This window comes from Hibiscus syriacus, unplaced genomic scaffold, assembly GCF_006381635.1.
Source record: "Hibiscus syriacus cultivar Baekdansim isolate YM2019G1 unplaced genomic scaffold, ASM638163v2 tig00110201_pilon, whole genome shotgun sequence".
Taxonomy (NCBI): Eukaryota; Viridiplantae; Streptophyta; class Magnoliopsida; order Malvales; family Malvaceae; genus Hibiscus; species Hibiscus syriacus.
This window is the reverse complement of record NW_024062624.1, coordinates 784,150-811,947: the sequence shown is the minus strand read 5'-3', so window position 1 is coordinate 811,947 and position 27,798 is coordinate 784,150. Positions and strand designations below refer to the sequence as shown.

Here is a 27,798-nt window from a genome sequence, read left to right as displayed (position 1 = left end):
GGTTTAGCCGATTCTAGGCTTAAATCGAAGTCAGAAGTGTTTTAAAAAGTATACATGCCAACTCAAAGTGAAAAATTCTGATCTGATAGTGTAAGGAGTATGATGTCTTGCTAATAAAAATAGATTATTATGTGATAATGGAAGTATGATAATAAGAGCTTCGAAAGAAGTGAAAGGTAATAAACCTGAAGGTAATAGCATTCACCTGCCCTGGCCAGGCAGGGAGAAGAGCGAACACATCAGGAAATGCCTGTATAAAATTTGGAAAATTATTCTTCATGTTGAAGAATGTTCTGATGTGTTTTCAATTTATACTTCTTTAACTCATAGAATGAATGTATCAAATTAGTTGATAAAGTTGCGAATACCCCAGTTCAAGGGTGGATTTGAGGAAGGTTCTATTGTTATAGACCTTTGGTTGAATGATATGATAGAAGGTTTTCATTTCTTCAAAGTGGAGATGTTGAACTGAGTAGTTTTGTTACTACTTTGGTAAGTTAGAGTATGGTGGACAATTGTCACCATAAGAACGTTAAAAGATTAAATGATGTGATTAGAATTGTATAAGAGTTCAAAAATAAGTGCATTGATGACCAGTTTATAAGACAGATGAAACTGGAATACATGAGCTTGAAACAAGGGAATTACACCTTGTATAAGTATGATTATAAGTTTATTAAGCTAAGCAGAATTGCTGCTGAGTTAATTCCTACTGAAAATGATACATGTGATTTGTTGTTAGGACTTGCGCCTTAAATTAAAAGAGTGTTATTGGTTTTGAATTTGTTATTGTTTCAAGAAATGGTTAATTGTGTTAAAGCTTTAAAGAGAAAAAGCTCAGAACGAAAAGTTTGGAGAAATAAAATCTCAGATGATTAAGAGAATTAGTGCTTCATAGAATTTTAGCGCCATCAAAGAAAGGTAGAGATTCTGGTTCAACTTTAAACCAGACATGAATTAGTTGTATTCTCCGTCAGAGAATCAAATCAAATGAGAGTTCGACATACTCCAACCGTAGGTTTGATCTTGAAAGATTAAACAAAGAGTTAATTAAGGATAAGTCAGGGTTAAAGACAACCCTTGTGAATTGGGTTAAAAGCTCTTTTAGAAGTTATGCAAATCGAAGCAGAAAAAGTATTTTAAATGGATTAAGTGTTTTGCTAGAAATTAAAGAATGTGAAGGATAAGAAGTATTTTAAATGTATCAAGTGAGGTAGATACTGTTTTTGTATTTAAGATGGAAAGAGTTAGCGTGGGCTAACAAGATTATGGGATGGAATGTATTGAAATTACAAGATTTCAAGATATGGTAGGTTATGATAACCAAATATGAAGTGAATTTGGATACAGTTGTATACTGTGATTATAGTAAAGTGATAGAGTGAAGGAAGTGAGGATTCGAATGGTTGAGTAAAACTAAGGATTGATAAGAAGAGTTTAAGTCTGGGTACATCAATGATCAGTTTATAAATAAAGGAAGTTAGAATGTTAAGCTTGAATAATGAAAGTGACATGGTGTATGAGATTGAATGTTTATTTGATTAGTTGAGTAAACTATTGTTGAAATAATTCTGACTGCAAAGAATGTATATGAATGGTTCGATGAAGGTTTATGTTTTAGATTGGAAGAATCGATGTTGACTAACAGAGTTATAAGATAGTAGTGTATTAAAGTTAAAGGATTTGAAGATGATTTCAGGGTAAGCTAATTATGTATGGTGTGGATTGAGATATGGTTATGTATTTTAATCATTGAAATGAAAGGTAATAAAGGAGACAATGCATAATACTGTATATGAATGAGAGTATGGGTTCAATAAGTAAATTACACTGGGTTGATTTTAACTGAAATGATGTGTATGATTAATTTGATCAGGGCTTACGCCCTAGATTAAAAAGTTGTTATTAATTAGCTATAGTGGCATGGATGTTAGAATTATCAGATTTGAAGGAAACATAAATTAAGTTGATCAAATGAGATACGAATCTGGATGTGGTTGTGTATTTTGATCATATAGATATGATATAGGCAAGGAGATAAATATTTATGTGTTTTAAAGAAAATTTTGATGGAAGAAAATACAAGCAAGATACGATAAGAATGAGGTTCTGTATAAGTGAAGTGATTAGTAAAGTTATAAAGATATAATAAAGATTGGTAATCAGAGATGAGTTTAAGTGATAGGAAAAGAGTATGTGAACATGAAAGAAAGATATGATTGGTGTATAAGAAGATTTTGAGTTATGAAGGAAATAAAAGGATGAAGTTTAAAGAATTAGACGTGATAAAGATTATGTTGAGATATAGGTTATAAGTTTAACCAGAAGTAAGAAAGGTATGTCAGGTAATATGAGAAATTGTTTAGTTATGCAAAGTGTATGTTTAATCAGTTATGATGAAGATTTAAGGTTATGTTTCTTGGTCAAGTGAATGTAGTCAGAGAAATGAATAAAGATTTATATGTATTAAAGGAAGTTTTGGAGTCAGTCAAGTAAGGACGAAATAAAAGTTTGGTGATTCTTGAAAGACAATTGAAGATTTACAAGGAATTTGATTGAATTATGAGTTTGAGTAATAAGAATTAATGTTATCGTCTATCTGATAAGTGACATGATAGGAGATATAAAGTAAAAAGGTAGTCGAATAATTGGAAAGATAAGAACCAAGTTATTAAAGATGATACAAAAGATTAAGTTCAGAAAGCAGTATGAGAACGTTAGAAGATATGTCCTTCTCAGGATGTGCAGTGAAAATTCGAGGACGAATTTTTTTTAAAAGGAGGGGAGATTTGTAACATCCCAAATTATGGGTTAGTGACCAATTTGTAAAGTTTCAGAATTTGATGACTAAAGTAGAAGAATGAAATAGTTCAATGATTATTGGATATATATGATGAAGGTTATTTAGTAATTATTAAAGGAAATAAAGGGTAAAATGGTCATTTGATCATTTAAGGAATTAAAAAAAATGGAATTATATACGTGGAAAGGGATAGAATTCTCCAGAGTTCTCTTCTCCTTTCTTCTTCTTCTTCACGTGGAATCCAAGAGCCAAAGGTAAGTTTCTTTGTTTATAAATGAATTGTTGATTTTAAGGTTGGGTTTTGATTATTAGATGATAACTAAGCTTAAGGAAAGCTTAAATCATCTTAAAAACAAAGGATGGTGGAATTAGGAGAGATTAAAGATTTTGAGTTTTTGAATGAAATCTTGAAATAAAGTTGATAAGTTGAATTTTAAGTTGAATTTGACTTGTCAATATTTAAATTAAGAGATTTGGAGTAATAGAATTGGATTTGAAACATATTGCAAAATTGATGTAATTATTGAATTAAATATGGAATATAGGATTTTGAGGTTTAAGATGAATTAAATGAATATAGATTGGTTTAAGTATGTGTACTAGAGTTAAGAATGAAAAAGAGGTTGAAATAGGAAGTGTTTAAGTTGAAATGAAGTATTTTCGTGCTGAAAATGTAATTCTGGGCTAGGGGAATCGGTACCCATTCAAGGGGAACCGATACCCCTTCAAGCGAATAAAATTTCCAGAATGTCATGGGGGAACCGATACCCCCACAGGAGGGAACCGATTCCCCCTAAAGGAAAATTGTAAATATTGGTTTAATAAGTTCGTTTAAGTTGCTAGTATCAAATTACAAGGTGTAGGTATCTAATAATTGTCTTAAAAATGTATAATTATGTAGATTCAGAGCCTAAACGAGTTCCGGAATCATTGACAAGTAATATCGATAAAAAGGGAAGATAAGAGATTGGAATGGACTAGTGAGGCCAGGTGAGTGCAATTTCATTGTACTTATGTTATCGAATAAGCATTGGCTTGTAATGAGCCAGTGACGGAGTTACTATGGTAATAAGTAACTCTTAAAATGTTATTTGATTTGTGAATTTTATGTATGCATGAGTATAGGTGACATGATTTATATGATTCATATGATATGTGATACTGAACTACATGAATATATGAGAATATTATATCAGTCGTGTGATATGTTTGACATGTTATTTTATGTGATACGTGTTTACATGATCACAAGACATGAGTTATATGAAAGAGAAAGTATATGGGATATGTGAAAGTGAATCCTATGTTTATATGGATATGAACTCATATGAGAATGGATAAGAACTACTTGATTACATGTATATGTAAAGGAAACCATGAGCTTATATGAATATATGATATGGTTACATGAATATGAAAAAGGATATAAAAGATAATACCCATGTTATGTGTCATGAGAGCTAGGGGTATAGTTGGCATGCCAAGAGTCGAGGGTACCTATGTTCTACGGAACATATGGACAGAATTACCTATGTCTTTCGAGACATATGGACAGTATACCTATGTTCTAAGGAATATATGGACAGTTCACCTAGGTTATTCGGAACCTATTGACAGTTGCCGAGGATCTTTATGACCTCTGGATAGTTACCGAGGATCTTTATGACCTCTGGATAGTTACCGAGGATCTTTATGACCTCTGGATAGGTCCTGCGGGACATTGATTGAGCTGTGGTGACAGCATATGTGTGCACAACCTCAATGTACTCACATACCTTAAGTTCTCAATAGTGTACATGGGTTAATAAAGAGAGTAAACAAGTATACTAAATGTGATATGCATATGTGACTTGTTATATGGAATAGATTACATGATTTACATAAGGGTGTATTGCTTGGTTAATGCATGATATGGTAAAGACAAATGTTTATATAAGAGTGTTAAATTATAAAGATTAATGATAGTGAATGAGAAATGTTAAACGTGTTGATAATGATATATGTGCATGTGTGTACATGTTGCAGAAATTATATATATGTGCTTTTATATGATATGATTGTAATACTAATTGCTCATGTATTTGATATGAATTATAGTTGTATTACATGTTTATATGCCTCACTAAGTCAACGACTTAGCGTGTGATTGTTTCACATGTAGGTTTCGAGAAGAGTAACGAGCAATGTGAAGCAAGTCAGGTCAGTTCTCCTTACCAAGTGTCAGATCAGAAAAGAGGTGAATAATACGTATTTTAATAAATAAAGTTCTAGTTGGCATGTAATCAAAATAATATATATATTGTATAAGCTCTGCATAGTTTTGTAAACGTTTTGAATAAGTTTTAAGGTTATAAAAGTTTTAAATTACTCACTATTTTATACAAGTACATGTTTTGAAAAGTCAATGTGACACCTCGGACTTGTATCCGGGTCGGGTATGGGTTGGGGTGTTACACGTGTTTTGCCTCAGTGTGCTCAAACACTAGAAGATGTCGGGTTTGAAAGATGGTCAAGAGTACATCAACTTGGAGCAAGATATGGTTTCATGACGTCTAATAGTGCAGAATCAACCAACGCTCTAAGTCGTCATTCCCGAAAATTACCCTTTACTATGTTAATAGAGTTTTTCGAGCCTCTATTCAACAGTGGTACTACAAGAAGAGAAACCATGCATGTATTATTTCTTTAAATTCGTAACTTATCATATATTTTACTAAGTATTATTTATTTAAATTTACAGGAACATTGGAACATCGTGTTACACCATGGACTAAAAAAAAGATAACGAAATGTGTTGTGAAGTCAACGTCATGGAGAGTTGAACCATGTTCAAACACTTTGTTTGAAGTACTGGATAATAACTTAAATGGGCTTGTCGATCTAAATGTAAAGACGTGTAGTTGTATGAAATGGCAAACATCTGGTTATCCGTGTGGCCATGTTATAAAAGTTGCTCTTCATCTAAACCAAGATGATTCAAGCGCATACGCTATGAATTGCTTCACTATAGAAGTATATCGACAGACTTATGTCGAGATTGTCTACCCTATTCCACATCCTTCTGAGTGAGACATACCAGATGACTTACAAACAGTTTTGCCACCAGCCATGGACAGAATGCTACCTGGCCGACCAAAAAGTCATGATCGTATACCGTCTAAGGGTGAAGAGAAGAAGAGATCGACATATAGTCGGTGCAAGGAAAGTGTTCATACAAGGTTGACATGTGGATCACCAGTGCCATCACAATCATCTTTTCCTCTACCAAAATATGAATCCTCAACAAAATCCCAATCACAACCGGCTTCACCTTTTGAGACTGTTAACTTAGGTGATTTTTAAATGCAAACGTTGTATTATGTGTATATTATGTGTGAACTTTTAACATTTTCAGTTAGACATGTATTAGTAACTTGAGTTTGAACATTGCTATGATATGTTCAGTTGTTATCACTTATTAGACATTCATTTGACTATCGCAACGCTGAAATCGCAACGCGAATATGACTATCGCAACACTGAAATGACTATCGCAACGCGGAATTGACTATCGCAACGAGAGAATCGCAATGCGAAATGAAAATCGCAACGAGTGAATCGCAATGCGAAAATGAAAATCGTAACGCGAATTTAGTTTCGCGTTACGATTTTCATTTTTGCATTGCCATTCTCTCGTTGCGATTTTCATTTCGCATTGCGATTCTCTCGTTGCGATAGTCATTTCCGCGTTGCGATAGTCTGTTTTGCATTCAACATAATGCAGATTGAAACCAACAAATCAACTATTACATTTCAATCAATTAAACAAGCACAAATAATAATTATGTACACATAAATTAAACAAATCAACATTTACAAATCATCTTTTACAAATCAATTAAACAATCAAAAAATAATAATAAGAATTATTTCCTCATCAATTATTGAATCAACTTTTTCACCCATATATCCATTCCACGCAGCTCACTTCAGGATTAACCTGCAGAAACCAAACATTGAATCAACAACACTTTCAACACATCTAAAACCTACAAACAGCAAATTATTGAATTCTAGCTACTTAACCAAACATTTTTCAAACCAAAAAGAGTATATATGTTTAACAACACTTGCATTTGACTTACAAATTGTTTATGGATACTTTCACAACGCGGATGCAGGTAGGCAGCGTCTCGCATATATCGCTCTAGCCATAAAATACCGAAACCACAAGCCTACTGCACATCTATCTCTATCGGTGGGAGGTAGAAACTGTGTACTTCCTGTCGTCAAACGCTCCAAGCACATGCATACGAGAGGACCACAATCCCCTCTGGCTTCCTTCGTTTGTTGTGGCGCGGTCTCGTCTCTGATAACTGTAACATTGAACTTCTTTGGCTTATTGTTTCCAGAATTAGTCCAATAATTAATTGCATCCAAGAATTTATCCAAATGAGAGATCCATCCCTTAATAATATCTCTCAAATCAGACAATGATATGTAATTTATCATGCTGTCATATACTATTATCTTTAGGGATGGGAGCTGAAGCTCAACGAGAAACCAATGAGTACGTTCCAAAACAGGGATAAACACCTGCATCGAAATGTAATAATTCAAATTGTGCACTTATTTATGAACACCTTTAAAATATTTAAACAAATATACTAACTTTATCGACCTCCCACCATGCAGGATAAAGTTTAGCTTGTCCATTAGCCAACACATATGATTCCTGTCGTTGATTCTTCAAGTGAACTACGTGAAAGGACGTCGGCATAATTGTATATCGCATTTTTTTTATTTTTCTTCAATTTCCTTACAATTAGAAGACGTTTCACCCATGCATCAATATGCCGTTTTACAAAAAAAGACATATATTAGTGAATTACATAAATTTTTTTAAAAAATTAATCAAACTGAAATATAAGAAAAAATATAAGACTTACCCCCCCCCCATCGAAATAGCCGTTGTCTTCAACCCCTAATAATACACCCCACCAAGACCGTTCAATCAACAAATGCATATCATCGTTGAGTTTGTATATGTCAGCATAACACCCTTGGCTCCGCTTATGTAGATAAAAATCAACTACGGTCTTAGCCCAAAGGGTATTATCCAGAATAGTTTCCGGTAGTTGTTTCCTCTCCACTTCATCTGCCGGAATGGTACTGGCCGGTAACTTATACGAAAGCCAACATTCATCCATCATGTCCGGCACGTGAGGGGGCTTCTCAATAATTCGATATATTACGCCGTGTGAATCGGGCTCTAGAATGTTGGGAGGGACCTCTTCAACGATGACAGTGGCCTCTTGAACGGTGGGAGGGGACTCTTGAGGGATGATAGGGGCCTCTTGAATGATAGGGGTGGCCTCTTGAACGATGACAGGTGAGTCGGGCTTTTTCTTACGGATTCTTCGCACTATTGGGGTGAATGGAGACGTAATGGCACATGCACGCCGTCTGATGCGTGAACTCCGTCTTGCAAGAAAAACCCGACGTAGAGCATCCACCTTAGCGGGCCGCTAAAAATAAATTAATACATAAATCAGTAAATAAACAGACATGATATTAAACAGTGAAAACAAAGACAAATATATTTCAAACTTGCACGGTATTCACCCAAGTCATTATTATATCATTATTCACAAAATGTATCAGATAACATTCCAGAAGTAAGCACTTATATAAACATTTAAAAGGACAACATATAGGTTTAGTGCAGGTTCAATGACAACATAAAGAGTAGTAGTTTATTCTTGAAACTTAAATTTTCAACACTGTGAAGTTAGTATTTGTCTTTTGGTTGAAGTAATGCAATTCATTCAAGTTTCAATTTGCAGAAGAAGAATAGAATCTGAAACTTAAAATCGCAACGTGAAAATGACTATCGCAATGCGAAAATGACTATCGCAATGCGAATTTGACTATCGCAATGCGAATTTGACTATCGCAACGAGAGAATCGCAATGCGATTTTCATTTTGTATTGCAATTCTTTCGTTGCGATAGTCAAATTCGCATTGTGATAGTCATTTTCGCATTGCGATGTCATTTTCGCATTGCGATAGTCATTTTCGCGTTGCGATTTTGTTGTTGCGATTTTCATTTCGCATTGCGATTCTCTCGTTGCGATAGTCAGTTTCGCATTGCGATAGTAAACTATTCTTCTTATGCAAATTGAAACTTGAATGGATTGATTACTTCAACCAAAAGACAACCAAAAACAAATACTAACTTCACAAGGTTAAAGAATAAACAGTTAAACAGTATTGGCACCAACCGAATGAATTTACTAAGCAATCTAAGTGAAATTATGAGTAAATTTATCATCAAGTTAAATATGAAAAATATTAAACTTATCTCGTTGCGTAGAGTATGAACCTTGTTCTGCAACGATGCTACAGTCTCACGTAGAGCTGCTACCTCACCACGTAAAGTAGACACCTCAACACGCCATGCACCATTTTCATCGCGTAAAGTACCGACCTCCTCACGCAAGGCATTGAACTCATTACGTAACTCCCCTAACTCATCCCGTTGAGGTGGAGAACATGGAGATAAACGTCGTGGCATCTTTGCCGGTCACCTATCATGAGGTGATGGTGGAGAAGAGGCTCGATGATGTGACAGAATAGGTAATGACTCTCGTTGTGGAGGTGTATATTCGGGTCGATCAGGTGATGGCTCTGGGTGATGTGATGGCTCTCGAAGTGGTGGCTGCTCATCATCCGTGCCATAAAAAAAAGCTTACTAGCTTGCCACCAATCAGTGGCAAGCTCAGCTTCCGTGGGTGTCAGCCTCTGTAATGGTGTGTTGTCCTCCTAACAATATAAAAGCTCAAACAAAGTTAAACGTGTACTAATAATAACTTGTTTATAAACATATGGTAGTATTTGTGGTAACTTACATTATTTATTTTAGTATACGGTAGTAAATCTTCCCATTGCTGCAAGAACCGTTTCCTCTTCCAAGAAATAGCCCTAGGAATATCATTAGAAGTTTTTAATGCATATGTCTGCATGGCGGGAAAGGCCTCAAATATCCAAATCTACAAACAATATAATAACAAACATTAGTAATTGTTAAAGAATTAATTATAATTTTGGAAACATTATATAAAAATTATTACCTTAAAGGCCCAAATAAAGCCTGGCAAAGTGTATTTGGAACCATCGCCACGCAAAATTTTCCGATCATCAAAGGCAGACGACAACTTATTCCATGTAGCTCTCCATAGATACGAACCCATGGAAAAAGGTTTCATGCATTTAGATCCTCTACCAATTTAATTAGATCATTTTTCTTATTCAATAATCTCGTCAAGTCTTCCACGTGTAAATTCGACAGCTTAGGAAAAACCCGGGAAAACCATGATAGGTGGGTAATATGTCTAGTGTACCGATCTACATCATCGTGTCCGAAGCGTAGACCGGTGATTAAGCAAAACTCCTCCCGCCCAAAACACGTATACGCCGGTGGAAAATCAAACCATATCTCTTCATCACGACGTTGTATAGTCTCTGGTAGATCGCTAGTCATGGTTTGAAGAAACAGATGGGTCAACATAGCATCTCGACCCGGATGTTGTACTTTCAGCCATGGCCCGAAGCAAGTATCCTCAAATATTTTTCTTTGTGCAGGTGAAAGCTTCAACGCAATTGTTTTGGCCAGGCTTACTTTATTTCTTAAGGTCAATTGAGCCGAATAAAAGTTTTGCAAAAACAATAAACATACCAAGTTAGATATACCAAAAACTACACTGTGAAGATATAACAAGAACAATAAACATAAAGAGTAGTAGTTTATTCTTCAAACTTAAATTTGCAACACTGTGAATTTAGTATTTGTCTTTGTTTTTTGGTTGAAGTAATGCAATTCATTCAAGTTTCAATTTGCAGAAGAAGAATAGTTTCTGAAACTTAAAATCGCAACACGAAAATGAAAATCGCAACACGAAAATGACTATCGCAACGCGAAATGAAAATCGCAACGACAGAATCGCATTGCGATAGTCATTCTCGGTTTCAAATACTAAAATTGAAAGAAACTTGAATGGATTGCATTACTTCAACCAAAAGACAAAACAAAGACAAATACTAACTTCACATGGTTAAAGACTAAACAGTTTAGCAGTATTGGCAGCAATCGAATGAATATAATAAGCAATCTAAGTGAAATTGTTAATCTATTATTGAAAACACCAGTAAACTTATCATCAATTTTAAAATGAAAAACCTAATAATAATGCAAAAATTTCAAAATAAAAATAATTAAAAAAACTAACCATCGGTGGTTGATTTGGTTGATTTTCCATTTCTGACCGTGATAGATTTCGCCGGAGATGGAGACTGATATCGTCGGAGATGGGGACTGATTTCGTTGGAGATGGGGACGAATGTTGCCTTAGAGAGTGAGAGATGGATATGAGACTGAGTTGTGATTTAGGGTTTTAGGTTATGAGTTGCGATTACGGGATATACAGTAGACGGTTCAGTGTTCTGATATATTAATATATTCGTGTTTAGAATTTGAAAAAAAAATACGTGTTGGATACGAATGACGCTATGTAAATCGCATTGCGATAATCAGATTCGCGTTGCGATTTACGTATTCGCATTGCGATTTACGTATTCGCATTGCGATTTACGTAATCGCATTGCGATTTTCTAAATTCGCGTTGCGATTTTCTAAATTCGCGTTGCGATTTACGTATTCGCATTGCGACCGCATTGCGAATTAGGAAAATCGCAATACGATAATCAGAATCGCGTTGCGAATCTGGAAACTGATTTGCGATACCGGAGATCGCATTGCGAATTATCGATCACATTGCAATTTAGTTGGTAATTTTGGCAAATCCAAAAAAAATTAGTTAAAATCGTATATTATAAAACATTTTTAGGCACCGAAATTATTTTCTCTTCCTTTTATTATACTTTTGTTTTTTTTTTTGGTACATATTATACTTTTGTTTATGGGACTTGTTAGTTGTTACGTTTCTCTCTTCTGGGTCATTTGTTTTTTGTTCGTACAAGGAGCTTTTCGTCAATTCAATTTAATTGAAACGGGCAGTGTAAGTAGTAAATTTAATTTAAAAATTCTCACATCTTATTTATCTTGTTTCCTATCAAATAATTATTTAATGATATATAAAAAATTAAGTGAAAAAATATTTATTTTCGTGAAATGGCCTTCTCTTTAAGGGTGTGTTTGGTTGGAGGAATGTGTGATTCCCATGAGATTGAAATCTAAATTCCACCGTTTGGTTGGCCGAGAATGTCATTCCTAGTAATCTTAAATTACTAATAGTGGATTTTTGGGGGTATATTACCAGGAATGTCATTACCTCTCTTTCCTTAAGTATTGTTGGATTACCGGCGTTTTTGGACTAAAATACCTTTAATTTTTTTTCTTTCAAAAATATTCTTAATCTGTCATTAAATAATAAAAATTCTACGAAGTTTAAATTAAAAATTTATCCTTAAACTATTTTAGATTTACAAAAAAAAATCTATAATTAAAATTTTATATGAAGTTCAAGGGTTAAAATAAAATTTTACCCTTTTATTAAACTTTTTTATATTTTTAATTTTGTAAAAAAAATTATATAAATTTTATGAATTTAATTTTTTTAAAGAAAATATATAAATATTTTTTAACTTGTTAAAAAAATAAATATATAATAAGGATAATTTGGTTAAATATACATTTCAATAATCTTTTATTCCTTTAACCAAACACGGTAATCTTACATTCTTGCTAAACCAACCAAACACAAAATACAACATTCCCAATAATCCTATTCCCTCATAATCTTTTATTCCAATTGATAATCTTACATTCCGTGAACCAAACGCACCCTAAATATTTTTTTTCTTTCTATTTCTAATTATTATTCCTTTTTTAACGAATTGGCTTACATATTTCCGCCTTTCCTTCTTTCTCCCTCCATAGTCCGAGAGAGAGAGGGGGGGTTCAGTTAATTACTCTTTAAAACTAAAACAATTTCTTCTTTTGCAAATCTTTCTTTTCCCTCCTTTTTTATCTTTGAAAGAGAAGTGAAAACAATCAGTCCGGACTATGGACGGCGGTGTTCCGTACAACCCACGTTCTGTTGAAGAAGTCTTCCGGGATTTCAAGGGGTCGTAGAGCTGGCATGATTAAAGCCCTTACTACTGGTGATACTTCGCAACTCTCCTTGTAAATTTACTGCTCTCCTTCTCTTACTTGACTGCCATTTTCTTAACTATCTTTTGTTTTTTTGGGTTATCCTTTGTCGTTTCAGATGTGGAGGAGTTTTACCAGCAGTGTGATCCAGGTACTGGGTTTTAGTTTTTATAGAGAATTAGTTTCTGGGCTCTGTTTTGTTTGGTTGATGAAATGATATATCTTGAAAACGAAGTCACGGGTTTATTTTACTAGTCGTTTTCTTTTCATTCATAAACGAAACAGAAAATTCAAGTCCGGTGATTGAAGTTTTCATTTATAAATGAAGTTACTAGTGTACCCCATGATATTTAAGATTGTAGCTTTATTGATGTTTGAACTTATGGCCTGAAGAAACACTTCAATTATGTTGGTACCATTTATTTATTTTTCCTTAAATTGCATTTTCCCTTTGAAAATAAAAATGAATAGTTTGAGCCGAGTAAGTATGATAATTGTATGTTTAGGTGTTGTGAATTTAATCATTTCAACATTACTTTTGTTGTTCCTTATTGTGTTCGAAATGTAGGTTCTTTTTCTTTCTTTAAACAACTACAACAACAACAACAACAACAACAAAACCCAATTCCCATATGTATGGGGTAAGGGGGAGGTAGGGTAGTAGGCTACCCCCAACGCCAGGTTGAGAGTAGCTTCCGTGGAAGACCTCCGGCAGTCAGAAAATTAAAAATTTAGATAAATGCAATGCATGTATAATAATACATAAATACATAGCTAAAACAGTATTCATATGCAGTCATTAAAATCATATGTGCGTCTGTAACGGGAAATTAATCCCTGCATAAATATCCCTGCGAAAGAATCTCTGCATATAGACAGAAACATAAGATCCGGCTAAATTTAAAAGAGGAAACATGAAGAGAATGATACACAGAAGTCAACGTTAGCAAGCCCAGTTCTAATCCTTCATAAATACCAATAACAGAAACGTATAAAAGATAATCATGGAAAATACTACAAAGACATTAAAAGAAGACAGAAATGATACACCCTATAGATGTGACCCACACTACTCGACTACCCTCTTTAGCCTCCATATTTTCCTATCAGAGGTCATGTCTTCGGTAAGGGCTAAATCCCTCAAATCAATCTCAAGCAGTCTTCCCACTTTCGCCTTGGTCGTCCTTTCCTTCTGGCACCGTCGACTGTAATCGACTCTACCCTCCTTACCGCATCCGACGGTAGTCGCCTAAGACATGCCCAAACCACCGTCATCCCTCAGAGTCCTACCACATGTCCATCGAAGCATTCTCATTTCTGCGGCCTCAATCCTCCTTACGTGATCCTTCTTGGTTGCCCAACATTCTGATCCATACAACAGCGCTGGTCTTATTGCCATTCTATACATTTTTAAAAGTTTGCATGAAAAATTCTTTGTATTGTTTTGTCGGCCAACAAGTTTAAGATTGTTGTCCCTGTTTGATTCTTATTAGCTCTTTTTGATGGCTTTGATTTGGATGAAAAAAATATGTGCATCTGAAGTTGGATGAAAAAATATGTGCATCTGAAGTTGGATGCAAATGGATGAATGCAAATGCAATAAACTCAGTGTGGTTACCTCGTCTTTTATTCGTTCTACCTTGTGAAGTTGTAGATGCACAAAATAGAATGAGATAATTCAAATGTTAAAAATTTGATTGCAGAAAAGGGGAATCTTTGCCTTTATGGATTTCCTAGTGAGCAGTGGGAGGTGAATTTACCTGCAGAAGAGGTGCCTCCGGAGCTTCCAGAACCCGCACTGGGTATTAACTTTGCAAGAGATGGCATGCAAGAAAAGGACTGGTTGTCTTTGGTTGCTGTACACAGTGACGCGTGGTTACTCTCTGTGGCTTCCTATTTTGGTGCTAGGTTTGGATTTGATAAAGCTGATAGGTATTTTTTACATCACATTCTAGGTGTAAATAAGTTAATTTATTTGGTTAGTAGCATGCACACACTTCTAGCCTAGTTTACTAAAACAGTTGATTCGTTTCTCTTGTAGTTTCAACGTTTTGATTTTATTAATATTTATAAGGTATTCATATATATATATATATTGCATTGACTAGTTTAATTTATTTGCAAAACGGCTCTAGGTGTTAACCTAATTCTGAAGTACGATAGCTTTGATCCTTGAATTTACCTTAACATGAACCGCTTACAGATTATGCGTATACATTATAAACAAGGCATAGCAGAGTGAGCATGATTAAATTGGGATGCTGTGTACTAGATTTGCATGTGCCTATAACAAGTTTGCCATATTTTGCGCTACAATTTTTACTCCATGCTTGTTGATGTGATGCAGGAAACGCCTTTTTAATATGATAAATGATCTTCCAACAATATTTGAAGTTGTGACAGGAACGGCTAAGAAACAGACGAAGGAGAAATCTTCAGTTTCAAATCATAGCAACAACAAATCTAAGTCAAACTCTAAGGTAGTATTAACCTTTTTCTTTCCTGTTTCATCAAACGATTAATAAGTGTTATTTTAAGGGTTGTGGTGGGTTGGTGTTGAAACTAAAACATAATATTACATTATTCTCACTATTTGATAATGGCTTCTGACATTGCAAAAGCTCTAGCAGTGAAAGTCTAGTTCTTCGGAACTGTTGCCATTGTTGTTTGTTACATCAATATTTATGCAAACTTCATTCTACTCGTGGTGATGGCTGACCCAAAAGAGGGAAATAACTTCAAATTTTCAAGGAGACCTTATAAATTAGATTTTTCTTGTCCCTTTGTGTTTGACAAATTGCAGCAAGGTTCTGAAGCTCAACCCAAATATTCAAAGACAGTGCCACCAAAGGAAGAGGATGATGATGACGAGGAAGATGAGGAGCATGGAGATGCATTATGTGGGGCTTGTGGAGAAAATAATGGAGCTGATGAATTCTGGATTTGCTGTGACATATGTGAGAAATGGTTCCACGGAAAGTGTGTCAAGATTACGCCAGCTAAGGCAGAGTACATTATGCAGTACAAATGCCCATCGTGCAACAACAAGAGAGCACGACCTTGATGACAGCCAGTGGCTGTTCGTGTGTGAATTCTATCATTGTGGAGTTCACTAATTGTCTAGAAGCTCATCCTCTTAAGTATGCTCTTAGTCGATTATGTTCCTTTGTCTTGGCAAATCTTTCATAGACTTTCTGTGTAGGTCGCAATGCTCTGTTTAAGTTGATTATAAAATAGGATATTAATAAGTTCGAGAATCATTTTTCTTAGACATTGGAAGGGAGACTGGACTTAATTGATTCTTCTTGTGTTTATATGCATGCGGCTTCATTTCCTTTTTTTTATCTATTATTTATCTATTTTCCTTATTTGGGGGCAGTAACAGCAGTATAAGACACGGTTCAGTCCAGCACAATGGCATGGCCTGCTTGATGATGGCTCTTGGGCCAAGTGGTGTTTAACCCGATCCATATTTGAATAACACTTGAAATCAAAGTATATACATGATAGATAGATAGATAGATAAATAGATAGATAGATAAATAGATAGATAGTGATTCCTATAATACTTGTCCTCGATTGAGACGCCTTATCCACCATGAAAGGCACATGATTTGCATCATGTCATGTGTCTGTTGATAGTGTAAATTGTAACTGCAACTGCCAAGTGAAATAAGCATGAAAAGTGATTCCAACGGTGACCTTTTCATTTTTCTGAGGATGTTTTCACGGCTGTAAGTAGGGTTCATTTCAGACACTAAACCTCCAATTGGTTCAGGGATGAAGGTTTTTTTTAATCTTGAAAATGTTAATCTCTGTACGGAGGGAGACAGTTCGGCTTTGTCCCACTCAATTTTTAGAAGTATTATTTTACTTCTTTATAGTATTTTATGTACCGTTTCAGTATATATTCTAAAACCAAAGATACAGTAATAGGCTATATTATAATATATTAAAAATTTTGTTAAGGAATAAAATTATAAAATACGTTATTTTATAATATTCAAATAAAAATGAAAAAGTAGAGCAGAGCAGATGGAGCAGAGTTATCACCAAGTTTTCTGAAACATGTAGCCCAAAAAAACACTTAAGACTTATCGATTTCTGTAGCGTTTTGTATGAGATCATGCTTTGTTTTTAAAGAAGTCATCAAATTTGTTTCAATCTCAGTTGTTCAAATTGGTCTATGAGACAGATAAGAATGGTGTATGTATGGCTGTTGTGGTTAAAAGTAAGAGGAAACACCGGATGAGAATGGAACTTCATCCCTGCCCGTAGTTTTCTGGTTGGTGTTGGATATGATCCAACAGGCACATGGATTTTCCAATCGGCTCCTGGTTTTTGAATCCCATGTGATTGTGTGCGACTCTGACTCCCATATTTAAAAAAGGAAAACGAAACTGCCCCTATCATTTATCATCTCTCTCTGTTGCCTGCCGGCTGCCGCCAACCAAAGCTTCTTTAGTTCTTTGAATTTACCGATGCTAATGGCAGTTTCTGGATTAAGCTGCAAATTTACTTCCCGCATTTAAGATGAAAGTGAACACTAATCTAGCACTTCTATTAAATGCTGTACCTGAGAATTCAACTTTTTGCAATGGTCCACCATATCTAATCCCCCTTACCCAGTTAATATTTTATCTTCTATTTTTGGGTGAAACATCAAGTATACATGCAATGAACGAAACCCATCACCTAGCACCCATATCAACATTAACTTACTGTTGCTAAAAGGAGAAAATTAAACAAAAACAAAATGTCAGCACACTGAATATGAAGTCTTGACAGTTCCATTACCATTTAGACATGGTAGATTGATAGTTGACTAATGCATTTTCCTACTAACTGGCCAATGGAATAGGATACATTCAGCTCAATGAAAAATATACTGGAAAGAAGGTTCAGATAAACGAGATACAGTGAAACATGGCCTAGAAAAAATTTTCAGATCTGTGCCAGTGTAACTGAGGAAGGGTGCATGTTATCTTAGTGCACCATGCAGGTGACCTATATATTTTAAACGAGTGAGACATTATTTATTGTTTTATATAATAAAGCAGATGGACTGCCTCAATCTTTCGATGATTTACTTCTGTCGTCTTAAGTGTTGTTTTAAGAAAGGAGTAAAGTTGGGGTTGAGATTTGAGAAGATCAATGTGTTATATGACCCAAAGTGGCTTTGAGTATTACCCTTTTGCATCCAAATTGTCTGTGACTTTTCAAGTTTTTGAAGGGCACAGCCAAACCAAGGTCATATCATATCTGGTAAGTAAAAGCAACTTTATGGTCTTATATTGGAATTGAAGTAAGCTGAAGCAAGAAATAGACATCATGATCTCAAATTTATTTCTTTTTCAATCATCATTTGACCTACAATGAAAAGATTGACAACATTAACTTTTTGGGGGGTACAAAAAGGTTAGAATTATAATAGATTGACAACATGAATTTAGAGCGACCCTGTTGAAAAAGAAAGAAATTTCATATAGATGTAAATTTTACATTGATAGTGATCCTACAAAGCCAAAATAAGATAAAGAAAAAAAAATTTACACTTGGTAGACCAACAGGGAATCAAGGTTTCACAAGCTTGAAGCATCTCAAGTGTGAGAAAATCTGTATGTTTTTTCTTTCCCCTTCAGCCCGCCTTATATGATGTCAAGCTCTCTTGGCTCTTAGTTGATAACCGTTTCAAGAACTCATAGGTAGTGATCATGGTTGTTGCGGACATGGACATTGACGCCCACCTTGGTCCCAGTCCCCTATAACAGGCTGCTAATCCGCCTTCTTTAACCAAGTTCTTTACAGTCTGCAAAACCGTCATTGGTCGTCTTATGCCATTCTCTTCTCCGTCTAGAACCTGTAATCTGGTTTTGATCGTGTCGAGTGGCATGGTGATTAGAGCTGAAACACCACTAGCCATGGCTGCACTTAAACCTTGGACAGCTATCAAGGCCTTGGAATCAGGCTTGAAACCAGGTCCTCCAATCAAACCATTCTCATCTTTTTTACCAATAGAGCAACCAAGACCACCCCAAATGAGCTTGTGAGCAACAGAGTACGATGTCCACCAAACCGCATTTGACGGTCCGTATGTCAGTATCGAGATCCCAAATCCCCTATACAACCCTCTAGGGCCATCTGCATACAGAATCTTCCTAAACGCATCAAAACCATTCTTATATCTACAAGTTGAAATTGGATTTTTGCAACTGTTGCTACCTTGAATCATAAGTCTTTGGCTCACAACATCGATTGGGGTCCAAACAAGTTGTGCAGCCATAGCTGAATTTAACCCGGCAGCAGCACTAGCTATAGCAGTGGCTGTAGTATCTGAGAATCCTAAACGAACAGTTGCAGTGCCAACACTGCTCTTGGTAACCTCAAGGGCTCCCATGTAAAGTGCTCGAGCTGGGATTGTCCCCATCAAGGAGGTGCCAAAACCCCTGTAGAATCCCCTCAATCCTTCATATCTCATGATGGAAAGAGACATCTTGGAGCAAGAAATTTGTGTGGATGACACTTGTTGCCTAGTTTTCAAAACTACTACAGGGTAAAGAGCAAATGATACACCAGAAAATAAACCGGCACCAAGGAAAAAGAACTTGGATTTATCAAGCATATGCCAATCTATATCTGCCGGTAAATGAATATCTGACCCCGAATCATCCTCGGCCGCACTTAAACTCATTTTCGCCACTTTGTAAACTGTTCAGTGCAAACAACTCAAATCTCCTTTTTTTTTTGTTATCCTTCCACCAAAATTAATCAAAATCCAATCCAAAATTCGATGTAAAGTTGTAAACCAACCGAGCTCAAGTAAAATAAAACTCCAGCTATTTGGGTTTTCTATAAAATTAAAGCTAAAAATTAGTATGAGAGTGAAGAAAAAAATCAAAAAGGTTTGAACAAAAGAAAAAGAAGAAGAGATCAAAGAGGCTAAAAAAAAGGGTTTTAATTTTTTTAGTATTTGGATTTTGGACTGTACAAAGTTAGGAATTACAGGCGGAAAGGAAAGGGAAAATGAAGGCAAAAGACCAGAATAAGAAAGGTTTCTGTTGGTTTTCTCTTCTTCCTTTTGCGAAGCCAAATCCGAGAGTGAACGTGGATCAGCAGAAATAAATCGAACATTTACTCACCATACATATGCAACATCTTCAAGGCTTCATCTTTTTGTCAGTAGGCAACTGGGAAATCACAAAAAGAGAGAAAAAGCACAGATCTCGATCGCAAAGAATATGAAAGAAGGGGGCAAAAAGTGGGTTTGGGGAATATGAAAGCCGTAAATGAGAAAAAGAGAGCTTTAACGGTAGAGACTAGAGAGAGAAGGACATGGTCATGGATTTTAGCACTTTGTTTTGCGGATCGAGGAAATAGACACGTGTCGGCAATCTACTCTGATAGGTATTAGTTTTGTAGGCTGATTTTAAGGTTCACTCAGTTTAAGCAACTTGATTGTTACTGGTGGCCGTGTTTTCGCTTTGATGTCACGTGTGGTAGGCGTATCTTCGGGGACGCGCCTTCACTGACTCGACTGCTACGTGTGGAAAGCGCATCTCCGAAGACGCGCCTTCCATTAAATGTCATAAATACCCTCATCTGTTTTTTCTAACTACTCCTCCTCCTCCCCTATATAAACCCCCTCAACCCTCCCTCATTCTTCACACCAAAATCATATTCTCCTCTCTTATATAACTCAAATTCTCCAACTATTTGAGTTTTAAATTATTATTAGTGGTAAGAAATTTATTTTATGTTAGTATTTTTTTAAATAGTTATTATTTTTTATATTAATATTTATGTAAATATTATTTTTTATTAAAATAATATTTATATATTATTTATTTAGAATTATTAATTTTTTTGCTAATTATATTGTTTTGTCTACAGTTATAATGGAAAACGAAATGCTGTTGCGATTGGATATTGATCATATCTCCAGACATTTTAGCGATATGGTAATATTTTTAATAATTAATGTATTTAAATTTATTTTTATTTTAAAGTTATTATGAATTTATATTAATTTTATTTTTTATAATGTATATTATTTAGGATACTGATCGTATTTTAGAGACTTTTATTAAAAATCCACGTATACCGACACCGGAACGTATTTGCCATATTTGGCTTTTGCCGGGTTGGGTATATTGCAACAATTATAGGCGGTTGCAAACTCGAACCTGTCCTAATTTCTGCACTGATGAGAGGTGGAGGCCCGAGACACACTTTTCACCTTCCATGTGGAGAGGCGACAATTACATTGGAGGATGTCTCTATGCATCTGGGGCTTCCCGTCGACGGAAATATGATGTGTGGTATGGCGGATGGTGATTGGCAATCAATGTGCATTGATTATCTTGGAGCTGCTCCGCCAGAGTTTAATGGAGGTAGAATAGCTTTATCTTGGTTGAAAGCTAATTTTGAGGTTTTAAATGAAAATGCTTCAGAGGATCAAGCAAAGGCATGTGCTCGGGCATATATTCTACGAATAATTGGAGGAATATTGATGCCCGAAAAATCTCGCAACCAGGTGCATTGTATGTGGTTGCGGCATCTGATCGATTTTGATGAAGCTGGAAGATATAGTTGGGGCGCTGCAGTTTTGGCATTTCTCTTTAGAGAAATGTGTCGGGCGACGAATTATAAGAAAACTGCTATCGGTGGATGTCTTCTGCTTCTACAATCATGGGCGTGGTTCCACATGCCTTTCTTATGCCCGATCGTGAATGAACCATACGTATTCCCCTTATTGTTGAGGTAATTTTCGAACTAAATTTGATTTAAATATTTTCAATTAAATATGGTGATATTTAGTTTATATTATATTTCATAGGTGGTCGATGAAAAGAAAGGACTATAAAAGTATACCTACTGGGTTAGAGGAAATTCGTTTACTTATTGATACGAAAGCTGGGTCTGAGGTATGTTTTTAAATTTGTTTAATTATTAATATTTTAATTAAAATGTTAGATATAATTAGAATATTTATTATTTGAATTGTATATTTATATTTCAGTTTCAGTGGATACCTTATGCGAGCGATGAAGTGAAAGCTTGCATCTCACCCCACCTTAGTGGGTCATTAAAGGTATGGATATCGGTTATACCTTTATGTTATGCTATTATTGAGTGGCATCCAGTTGATCGCGTGCTCCGTCAGTATGGATGTACGCAATATTCCTGGAGCTCCTAGGAATTTAGATGACGTGCACAACATAGATAGACGAGGAAGAAAGATGTTAACTGGGTGGTGAGACACAGAGATTGGATTGCGCTTTGGGAGAACCGATATACAATGTTGGCCCCTCGAAAATATTACGCTGAAACTGGTCATATGGTTACGGATAACTATATGGACTGGTTTAATGAAAATGGGAAGCCGTTTCTACTTTCGGCGGAAGCACGAGGGGTTAACATTCCTAGGCGCCGAGAAAGACGTCAACCGTCTCAATATCATCGTCCCCCGACGCGTGGACGGAGAAAAGGCGCTACCGGTTCTGCATAAGTCCCACCACAATATCCTTATTCGTCGATGCCGCAGGGGTACATGCCCAGCCCTCCACTTCATATGCCAAGCCCACCAGTTTATATGCCATCTCCGCAGGGTTACATTCCGAGCCCGCAGGGTTACATCCTAGCCCGCCAGGTTACATGCATAGCCCGCAGGGTTTTATACCATATGGAGGTGCATATACGTCTATGTTTAATGATCCAGCATATGGTTCATATGCATCTAATTTGGCTGGTGGTGCTTCTCAGCAGACACCTCAATCTCCATATGGATCACAGACATCGATGCCAATGTTTCCACAGTTTTCACAGTTCCCGGGGAGCGGTGGGATTGTTACTAGCACTCATCCAGGGTCGTTATTTTATACAGGCCCTTCATCCCCTTCAGCGTCATTTACACCAAATGAAGAAAATGCTGCTGATGATGATAGTGAAGATGAGGAGACTGAAGAACAAGTTCCCCGAAGAAATCCTCCACGAAATAGACAACCACCGCCATGTGGAACTTATTCGAGAAGACGACATCGATGATCCAATTGTATTTAATGTTATTTAAATAATTATATTTCAGAATTTTATGTAATTTGGTTATGTTATTTAAATGTTTCATGGTTGTTACATACATATTTTTTAATGTTATTTTTTATTCACATTTAACATTAAATGTTTGATAAATGTTTTTAAAATACAAATTATATTATTCAAAATTTAAAATAAAAATAAAAATAATATTATTCGAAATTTAAATTTAAAATATAAATTATAGTATTCGAAATTTAACATTAAATTTCAACTTAATATTCCAATTGTATTCGAAATTAAAAGTTATATTCCAATTATAGTTCACAATACTTAAATTGAAATTAAATTTATCCATACATATGATTTTATCATTAACATATATATTAAAACGTATACATTAAAATCAACTTATGTTGAGTTAATCGATCGACGGAATCGGCCAAGAGGGGGGTGAATTGGCAATTTATTCAATGTCACATTTCAATGCTCATTCCATACAATTTCAATGTCACAATCAACTTATCACTTCACATTTATTCGATTTATCTATAACATTTTATCTAATTTATTCAAACTTTACATAACGTTTTAATTTAAGTTATTCTTAACTTGCTGAACTTTCAAAAGAAGTTAAATTTTGGTTATAATTTACCTGATTTACTGATATATCTAGTGTCCCCGAGATAGGGTAATGATAACATATTCTATGACAAAATAATGGAAGGCGCGCCCCCGGGAACGCGCCTTCAAGTCCCCTGAGAAATAATAGGTACTGATATGAATAATGTCCTCGAGGGACATGAGTGACATAATAGGGCAATGATAACATATTCTATGACAAAATAATGGAAGGCGCGCCCCCGGGAATGCGCCTTCATGTGAATAGTGAAATAATAGGTACTGATATATCTAGTGTCCCCGAGGGACATGAGTGACATAATAGGGCAATGATAACATATTCTCTGACAAAATAATGGAAGGCGCGCCCCCGGGAACGCGCCTTCATGTGAATAGTGAAATAATAGGTACTGATATATCTAGTGTCCCCGAGGGACATGAGTGACATAATAGGGCAATGATAACATATTCTCTGACAAAATAATGGAAGGCGCGCCCCCGGGAACGCGCCTTCATGTGAATAGTGAAATAATAGGTACTGATATATCTAGTGTCCCCGAGGGACATGAGTGACATAATAGGGCAATGATAACATATTCTCTGAAATAATGGAAGGCGCGCCTTCATGTGAATAGTACTCTGATTATAGACACTATTATATGCAACATATTATAAACTTTCAAAACAAACTTCAGTTCACAAACTTTCAAATTCTCAAATTCCCAAACTCTAAATTCTCAAATTCTCTAAAAATGAGTCGTCTTTCTGCTGTTGTTTTGTATGATGGACTAATTAAGGAAGCTGAAGAGGGGGTTATTTTTGAGTCAGATCATTATATCCCCTTAACCTTGAAGAGAAACATCACAATTGAGGAGTTAATCACAAAAATTTCGTTAAAGATTCGTGTAGCAGGCCAGAGAAGACTATCTTCACTTCAGTACAGATTTCCTACTGAACTTTTTCCGCTCACGTATACATCATTTCAGCTTTCAAACGATGATGATGTTTCTATGATGGTTGATGCTCATATGGGGAGTTCACAATCTCTTATTGAAATATATGCCACTTTTATTGAGGTTCGTGCAACTCGTGGTCTCTCATATTCCTCTCACTTTGGCATTGCATATCAAACTGATCAAGTTGATAGCCCGACACAACTGATCTGTAATGATTTCACATCATTAATGGAGGATCCAACGCCAAATACCATGCAATCAAGTTCAATAGGAAGGCATTCATCTGCAATTGCTTATGATCTCAACCCACGTGGCTTCACCAATAATCCATATGGCAACATCTCTTCTACTTCAAGGGGCAGACATTCATCTGCCAATGTTTTCGACTTACATATGGAAATGCCAACGAGACGACAGTCTATTCACATCCCACGTGATACAATGGCCTCAAGTTAAAGGGGAGGACACGCAAGCGGGAACTTATTTGACCTCAACATTGGATTATCGGAGGAACCCTCATCTCTACCAGAAGAACCTCTTCGGGAGCCAGGTGCAGATGGTGCTGAAACGGGATTATTCGTTGAACCTGACTCACCACACGTACATTCTGATGATACGAGGATGACGTTCCGATAAATACAACACCAGCCGAACTTCCTACACATATGTATGAGGCTGATTATGATACAATGTATGAGCCTGAATTTCCAGATCTTCCTGATGTTAGCAATTATGGACTTCAATCATCAGTCAATGACGATAATTTACATATTGGAACGGAGTTCGCATCGAAGGAGGAAGCAATGATGGCAATAAAGAGTTACAATATTCGTAACTCAGTTCAGTCCCGAGTTGATCGATCTAACACGGAGAAATATGTCTGCTACTGCGTCCAACGTGACAACGGATGTCAATGGATGGTCCGTGTATCAAAGAGGAAGAGGAAGAACAACTTATGGAAACTAACCATATACAACGATCCTCACACATGTTGTGCAACAGGTATAAACCAGGATCATCCCAACTTGGACTCCAACATTATTTGTCAAGCAATCATGCCAATTGTGAAGCAAAGCTCTCATATAGCTGTTGCAATGTTGATTTCTGCTATACAGTCACAATATGGGTACACTGTCTCATATAAAAAAACGTGGTTGGCAAAACAGAATGCCATTTGCAAACTTCATGGCGAATGGGATTCCTCTTACAACGAGCTGCCCAGTTGGTTTCATGTTGTGCAAAGACTTAATCCCGGGACAATTGTTGAGTTCAAAACTCAACATCATTACGTGAATGATCGAATGGTTCGCGATTGCTGCCAATTTTACCGTGTCTTTTGGACTTACCCTCAGTGTATTAATGCAGTCAAGTACTGTAAACCAGTTGTCCAAATTGATGGTACTTTCTTGTATGGGAAATACAAGCAAGTTTTATTATTGGCTGTGGTCCAAGATGAAAACTGCAATATTCTTCCTGTTGCGTTTGCCCTCGTTCAAGGAGAAGACACTGAGTCTTGGGCTTTTTTCCTTAAAAATTTACGTTTACATGTTGTCACCAGGGAACGAGTATGCATTATTTCAGACCGAGGAGCCGGGATAAAAGCAGCAATGGACTCTTTGGGTACAATGTATAGACCTCCACATGTTCAACATCGTTATTGTATCCGTCATATTGCTGCAAACTATTACGGAAAATACAAGAAGAACGATGAACGTCAGTTAGTCGTGCGGATGGGTATGTTACTTTTTCCCAATTTTTCTATCAATTTCTTATTACTTATTTATACTTCATATTAACTATTATATATTCCTAATGGCTTAGGTTACGAACTCTTACCTCAAAGGTTTGAGTCGATGCTACAAGAGCTGTTTGGAAAAAAATAAGAAGGGGTGCGAGTACATTATGAACATCAGCAAAGAAATGTGGACAAATGCATATGACGGGGGGTATCGCTATGGTCATATGACAACAAACTTGGCTGAAGCAATAAATTCAACCTTAAAGGGGGCGCGTCATTTACCAGTCACGGCGTTGGTTAAAACGACTTATTTTCGTTTGGGTCAACTCTTTGCAAAGCTCGGTGGACAAGCTCTTACTTGGATGCAAAACAGACATATTTACCACCCAAGACTAGTAGTTGATTTACAGAAAAAAGTGGCTGCATCAAATGGGATGTTAGTTACAAATTTTTCTCGCACCCGTGAATTGTTTCGTGTAACCGAAATGCCACGTCCGCTGCAAGGGATTGAAGCTAACTCTTTCAGAGTTAATCTGCAAGAGAGGTGATGCGATTGTGGTTTCTTTCAAGCACTCAAATATTCATGCTCTCATGTCATTGCTGCTTGCTCACATTCGCATTTGGACTACAAAAATTATGTTGATCCCGTATACCAACTTTCACAAGTATTCAAGGTATATGAATTTGAGTTTCCGCCCATAGGAAACGAAAGAGACCCAAATGAGATTCAAACTTGGCTTACAATTGTACCAGATCTATTGCTATTGAGGGACTCAGGTCGTCCAAAATATACTAGAATACATTGTGATATGGATATTCGGGAGAAGTCAACAGAACAAAAACGATGTGGGCATTGTAGAAACATCGGGCACAATAGAAAAAATGTCCAGCTCTGTTATCATCATATAACCGTTAACTCTTATGTAATTAATATTTTATTTAAATGAATGTTTTTGTTTCTAATAATTTAATGTTATTGCATTTATATAATTTGTCAATGTATACACCTAAATAATTTTTTTTAACTTTTAAATACATAAATATATTTAATATATTTATTTAATATAATAATTAATATTATTAGTTATAATTTTTTTTAAAAATAATAATAATTCCACCTTCTAAGTAGAGAAAAATATTAAATTAAACAAATTAAAAGTTATTAAAAAATTTATGTATACGATGACACATTTCATGTTCTGATTGGAGGATTAAATTTATTAAATTAAATTTTCAATAAGACTAATTTTATAAAATATGTAAGTCTTGAAGATTAAATATGTAATTATACTAATTTATTAACTTATGCATCAATATTTTCGTTAAATATGATATGAGATGACTAGATTGATAACATTTAAATAATTAACTGATAAAATTAATAGATCGATAATCAAAATCAAAAATAATAATATAACCATATGTGTAATATTATAATTTCATACATTTTTCCTATAACTACAATAAAGTCAAAACTGGTTTCATACATTGTTATAT

The 27,798-nt window shown here is 35.5% G+C and overlaps 1 protein-coding gene and 1 pseudogene across 1 annotated transcript; one reads left to right on the top strand and one right to left on the bottom strand.

The window, feature by feature from the left end:
- Positions 1-12,828: 12,828 nt before the first annotated feature.
- On the top strand, positions 12,829-16,042 carry LOC120218736 (annotated as a pseudogene).
- Positions 16,043-18,589: 2,547 nt separating this feature from the next.
- Positions 18,590-20,249, bottom strand: LOC120218735 (solute carrier family 25 member 44-like). The gene has a single exon (XM_039215636.1). It carries the CDS (start codon positions 19,643-19,645, stop codon positions 18,593-18,595), a length of 1,053 nt encoding a protein of 350 aa, XP_039071567.1. The 5' UTR covers positions 19,646-20,249; the 3' UTR covers positions 18,590-18,592.
- Positions 20,250-27,798: the final 7,549 nt, after the last annotated feature.

Bases quoted from the DNA above. Each gene is read 5' to 3' on its own strand.
- LOC120218735 (XM_039215636.1), bottom strand. From the start codon at position 19,645: ATGAGTTTAAGTGCGGCCGAGGATGATTCGGGGTCAGATATTCATTTA.